Source organism: Lottia gigantea, assembly GCF_000327385.1.
Source record: "Lottia gigantea unplaced genomic scaffold LOTGIsca_9, whole genome shotgun sequence".
Lineage (NCBI taxonomy): Eukaryota > Metazoa > Mollusca > Gastropoda > Lottiidae > Lottia > Lottia gigantea.
The window spans coordinates 1295721-1302570 of record NW_008710950.1 but is presented as its reverse complement, the minus strand read 5'-3'; the positions used below and the strand labels follow the sequence as shown (position 1 = coordinate 1302570).

The 6850-nt window shown below is 30.4% G+C and overlaps 1 protein-coding gene across 1 annotated transcript; it reads right to left on the bottom strand.

Annotated features, from left to right (window-relative positions):
* Positions 1-344: 344 nt before the first annotated feature.
* Positions 345-668, bottom strand: LOTGIDRAFT_70513 (hypothetical protein; the record flags this gene model as incomplete). The annotated part of the gene is made up of 2 exons (XM_009068148.1): positions 345-419; positions 534-668. Coding segments are annotated over 2 exons (210 nt in total), but the record flags the coding sequence as incomplete, so codon positions are not given.
* Positions 669-6850: the final 6182 nt, after the last annotated feature.

The following is a 6850-nucleotide window of genomic DNA, read 5'->3' as shown; positions in this document are numbered from 1 at the left end:
AGTTGATTGTATTTCTAAATAGATTATCTCGACTTTATGTTAAATTGATGCCTCGGATAACGATGCTTTTTGAACCTCAACAGATACCCCGTCTCTTAAATACCCCGAAGGTGAAAATAAATCCCTTAACAGAAAGGACATCGGTGTATAGAGTAAATATACTCGTTTTGGTTTAATGGGGGTATGATGAGGTATGGTCACGTGAGAAATATCTAAACTACCAGACCCTTCCAAAAATTTCAGTGACAAAGCTTACCATTGATTTTCTTTTCCTTTTTGTCACCGAGTTTTGATTTTTCATCATCTTCGTTTTCTTTTTCATCATCTGAATCATCATCTTCGCCACGGTTTCTTGGAGACCATGTCATTCTGTTTTCTTTTTTCAGTCTTCTTCTGGCATTAGCAAACCATGTAGAAACCTGAAAAATGAAAGATAATTTCATAAATGTGTGCGAAAATTTATATTCTATTATATTCCTTAATATATAGGAAAATTTACGAAAGTTTCTTTTTAAAAGATAAATATAACTTACTTGAGTTAAAGTCATTTTGGTGATGATGGCTAACATAATTTTCTCTCCTTTAGTAGGATAAGGATTTTTTATGTGTTCGTTTAACCAGGCCTTCAATGTAGTGGTGCTTTCTCTGGTTGCATTTTTACGTCTAGCATTAAGGTCCAAACCTCCATATCTGAAAATACAGAGTAAAATTTAATAATTCAAGTGTAAAAAAGGCCTTTGTATTAAAGACGAAACCAAATATCAATTGTTACTATCACTTCTTTCTTATTTCGAATTTGTTTTTCCAATTTTCAGGAACACTTTTCTTTGGTTTTTTGGGGAATTGTTTTTTATATCTCTTAAAAAACCACGTTGATTAACTTTCATCGGCTTTCAGAAGGAAAAATAATATCGTCAGTTTTAAGGTACATACTAGAGTGTACTACGGTATTAAAGGATTGATAATTACTAACGATGCACTAATTATCTAATTAACCGCATCATCTAATCTTTTAGCGTATAAATATAATACAGCCTGGGTCATCATTACTCATAAGGATTTATATAAAGGAAGGTGAGGCGAGGTGAGACTAGTCATCATTTTCATAGTTCGGGACATCTCCATATAAATATATTTGGAAAAATTAAAATACAACTCTATACAGCTTTTTATGTCAGAAAAATATAAAACGACCTGGCTGATTAAAAACGACTGATTAAAGGTCGCTCGACCATTAAACCCTTTACATGGGGACAGCTTGTCCAACAAATTTCTATGTTAAATGTTATAAACGTGCTGTTTTCAACTATTATACGTATCGAATAAATAACAAAGTTTTACAAAGAAAGCTAAGATCGAGGAAATTGGTAAATAACAACACCTCGTGAACATTGTAAACAAGAAAATTATTTACTCTTTACCGCCAAAAAGCCTCGTCTATCTCCAGCATTACAACGATTTAAGAGAAAAGATTTATTACTGCCAAGTAAGATTAATGTTGACTTTAAAAACTTTTAACTCGTGTTACTTAGTTCAACATGTGAACAAACCATGTAGATGTTTAGTTTTTGAAAGCTCAAAGCGACAAAAACATCTCAAAGTTCTTGCAATATATTCTCCATTGTTGTTGAACGGGGTTGGTTTTATGATTGAAGACTTTAACGTTACTTACCCAGGGCCATAAGGATATAAACCCATAGAAGGGTCATAGGAAAATGCTGGTTGTGCTAGAGATCTCCAAGCATCTTGAGTTTGTCCTGTAGAGTTACCACCCTGAAAAGGCAATACAAATTTTCGTAATGATAACACAATAATGAACGTAAGTGGCAGCTCATTTCAAACCAGACAGAAATCCAAGTGTAAAGTGTAAAGTTTTGATATTTAAAAAGTTTATCCATAAATTTAATGTGAACGGATATATGCCAACTGATTATTTGTGTAATGAAAATAAAAGTAAAATACAATTCGGCTTTGGTAACTTTATAAATATTATTTTAGTTGTGTTTCGCTTCTTAACAAAATAAAGTTAAGAAAAGATTAAGATATTTCAAGACTTTAATTCTGGCATTTTGACTTAAAAATCTATCCGAGTCTTAACTTTCAAAAAAGAACTAAAATTTATTTCGAAAAATTATATTTACTTGTCGAAATTTACTTGAAAAAACAACATATTCTCCTACTTGTGAGGCAAAATTATCAGTATTAGCCAAGGTAGAATAAATATGGTGAACAGTAGGAGGCAGAAGTTAAGTGGTCCCAAGAATACATTTTTCAATGATAAAAGCCATGATAAATGTAGGTCCACTGTGGTCGGTAGTATTATTTCTCAACAACCACCTAATTATGAACTTAATGATAATATTTTCACTGCTCTTTCTTGACCCTGCATTAATTCGTAACCCTAGGATGCCTATTGCCTTAGGCTTACGACTTGTTGACGTCAGTTTAAAGTTTTAAGGTAGATTCCCTATTGTTATTATCGATATTCAACATGAATATTCAAATTTTAGTATACGATATAAAGATGAGAACGTATAAAATTTAACGAGACGAAATAAAACACGAACTGCATGAGTTTTAGGACGCTCGTAAGTTTATTTTAGTGCATATATGCATAACGGTACACTGATTCTTAACAACCACTTGTATTTTCTTCGGATCCATCATATTATTGCATTATACTAAGTACAAATTAATTAATAAAAACAAAGATATGTTAGTGAGAGAACAGAATCATTGATGAAAATGATAGACTAATCACTCATTATCATGTTCAGTCATCTTGGTTCACTGTAAATCTGAAACCGCAATCAGATCAAAACAAGAAACGAAATAATGCGTTAACAGATTAACAAGATAAGAGCGATTTATGTTAGACAGTTGTAAAAAAACTGGCAATAAAAGACATCCTTGGTTTACAAAATTAACATAATGTTTTATTTCACATGAAAATGCTACTCACAAAAAGGGCCATAAAATGAGACAAAAATTTCGAGAGAGGAAATTAGTAATAACGAAACGAAAACAATTTAGTCCCAACAAAAGAGTAGCTCAATGTTTTTTTCGGAATCACTTCTATACAGTAAAAGTTCAGCAACGATTAATTCTAATGTATTTTCTATATAGATTATCGTTTTTTCAGACTTTCGTTAACCAATACACATTAATTTTGCAAGTTAGTTGAACGAAAACTAAATTCATTAGAGATTGAACAATCTTCCTTTCGGATGATGGTACACTATAAATCGAAAATCTGCTCTTGAAAAATAAACCAAAGGGTTTATCATCATATGTTGGTCATTTTCGACGATGTTTTCATGTTGGTGTAAATCATTAAGTTCCAGCAATAGGATCCAAATTTGTATTCATATCTTTACATTTGACTTGTTTATTACCACTAGCTATTTCAAAACAAACGAATTTCAAGATAAATCTTCTAATTGAGCGAGTTAAAAGTCGAATAATTAATATGGCTACCCTGGTGTATTATCATTTTATTTCAATTCTTATCTATAATATATTAATTCGAACTCATACCACCTCAAGAACGACTTCATTCTAATCTACATTTCATATATCTATCAATTTTTCATGTACTTGACTTTTTGCTCTGTAACCATTAACCAAGTTTTTGTTCAGCTATCAAAATTCGCATTTGAAACTCATTTACAACCCATATATACAGTTTTATTGTCCAGCTTTGTTTATTTTTTAAATGAAGAATCTTGAGAAAGTTACCAGAATATACACAGTAAAAGGCAGAAAACCTGTCATAGAGTTCGGTGATAAATAAATACGAAAAATAAATAAGTGTTAGAAACCATATGCACTGACTGATATTCCAAATTGAAAATTTAACAAAGCGTGTTTGCAAATTAAAGCCTGAAACTCTCTGAAATGGAACTTACCAATGGAGAATAAAACGCCGATCCTTCAGTTCCCAGACCAACATAACTTTGACCGGTAGTATTACCATAAGCTGTGGATCCAAACAGACTAGAAGTAAGACCAGGTAATCGGGGATAATTTAATAAAGCTGATCCATATTGACATGAACAGATTGTTTGTCCAGTAGTAGGATCGGTCATAACAGGTCTTCCATTTTCACAGCAAGCCCGAGGTGTTGTCGGTGTGCTTGGAGAGGTGACCTGAAAAATACAATTTTACTGTATTACAGCAAGATAAAGTAATATCAGACTTAATTTTCACAAATCTAAATCCTAAAAAATTATGGAATTTTTTGCTTTCAAAGAACCCAAATTGGTATAAATATCATCAAAAAAAATGAGTTGTCACTTTCTTAAAATGTGAGAACTATCGAAATTATACTTGGCATTAGCTCTGAACATTTTAATTACCTGTTGGATATTAAATGAGCATAAAATCAAAACGCCGGAATAGAGATGTGTATAAATATATGAATATTCATAATTATGTGCAAAGGACAAACCAAAGCCTTGATATGTGTCCTTTCATTTTATTTTCCATAGCCTATAGATACACCGTTTGTCGATTTAATTTAATTTGCTACATCCAATTGTGGTTGTGTTAGGTTCACGGTTAGGACATAAATATTTTTTTTTCGTTGATAGTAATATTATTAAATTACTTAGTTTTCTTTAAGTCGCATCTTCCTTAAAGTGGTATTTTATACAATTAAATAAACTATTATTTATATATCATAAATACGTAATGAATTTCTTGGATTTTATTAAAGAAGGATCGCCAAGAGTATATTAATATTTGGTAGGGTTCTTTGTAATATTTCAAAGTAAAATAAAAAAAAGAATTTGAAAACCTCACAAATTGTCTAGAAGCTATATATCTTTTTATAAAGATAAAAAGTTATGATATTTCTTAACTAATGATAAATATGTTTTATAAAAATAAACACCAAGACAAGTTACACTACATATAGTTTTCATTCCTAATATAACGTGCAACGAGAAGTTGAAATTGTTCAAATCGAGTTGAACTAGTGCTTGACTTGTACAGTTAAAGATAGATAAGTTTTAAAGAGTTAGATTTATAGCTTTTGTCATGTAAAACTTGGATAAGGGGGACTTGTTTTAATGTTCTATACTAGTTCACAATATCTATCTTGTATAGTCAGAACAATTCTTAAAAATATAAGAATCAACAGTGGCGGTAAAAAAAATTGCGTGGACCTTTGAACGGTGCTATTTAAATTTCATCCTCTATTTAATTACATGTTAGTCTTTGAGATAAAGGACAGATTAGTTTCAAATTCCAAATATTTAAAGTCATTATATTTAAAAAAATATATATCAATAATCAAAGAAAGTTTTGGTGCAAATTTTAACAAATGACAGTTAGAAATTCGCATACATGCACTGTTGTATTACTAGTAGTACTAAAATCAAAATAATAACTTTGTGTCCTTTCCAGTGCTTTAATCAAAATAATAACTTTGTGTCTTTCCCACCGCTTAAATCAAAATTATGACTTTGTGTCCTTTACAATGCTTAAAACAAACTAATAACTATGTTTGTCCTTACCAGTGCAGAAATGATAACAGTGCTTGGAAATGAATATCGAAAAATAATGTAATGAAATTGCTAACTATATGCACATTTGATTTTCAATACCCATATTCCAAAATAAAAAAATTACAATACAAAACATGGCATAACTGAAGGGATTAGCCTATATGGTATCAAAAAAGAAAATGAAAATCCAAATGTGTTAAGCAATCAGCACTAAAAATTAAAACATGCGATGTCGATGTTTAAATTTCATTTTAAAAAAAAACAAAAAGCCGACAACATCCTACCGGAAAGAAATGTCAAAGATATATTAAAATAATATGATCTACAATATATGATTTAACTAGGCGTACAGTAATTTTTCTTTCAGTTGAAAAGCATATTTTACATCATTACTTCTGCTTCCGTACATTTCAACAGCTGATCACAAATATATTGGGTAGATCGTTTCAATATGTTTCCATACATTGATTAACCTTAAATCATTTTCTATTTTTTTCTTATAATATCGTTTTTATTTTCAAAAATAAATATTTATTAGATACAATGATAGTTTATATCATTCTAATATTTTTAAAGAATTCCTTTTGATGAGACATTTATATACAATGTATCATTAGATTAATATAGAAAGATTGAAATTTGTTAAAGCATTAACAATATTGTGAGTACCATAAACAACATTCTAGTCAACTATGTAATAATGAAATAATGTAAATCATTTGAGTCCAATTAACAAGAGCATCCATGTGACACAATACAAGCCCGATCCAAACTATTCCAATCAATCCTAATTTACCATTATTTACCACGTTATTTCTTAGCGGCCATTCCATATATTTCGATGAACTTAAAATTTTAATTCTATCATTATATAAAGTCAAATTATGTAAACTTTGAGGGAGGTACAACCAATGGCCGTTATTGAAAATATGTCATGGAAACGACATTGAATTGCGTGACAATCGGCAATCATTTAAAATACATCAATGCGGCATGGAAATGTGCGAAATCTATTTGTGTTGTCAATGACATGACTTGTTACGGATACTGCTACGACACAAGCCATCTCTGTGGTAAAGTATATCATTCCAGAAGTATTCCTATGACAATTGTCATTATTAGGAATTGATTTTCAGGTATAGTTTATGCTAACAGAATGCCCTCAATGCACCAACAATTCAATTTTCAGTTTATTCTTCAAGCTTACGTCGCTGTTTTCAACTGTGATAACCGAGAATAAAATTTAATTAGTCTAATTTCATTTGGTGCATATGAGCCAATAAATGCAATACCCCATGTTATTTTATTATTGAGAAAAGTAAAAGAGCTCTACGAGTTCT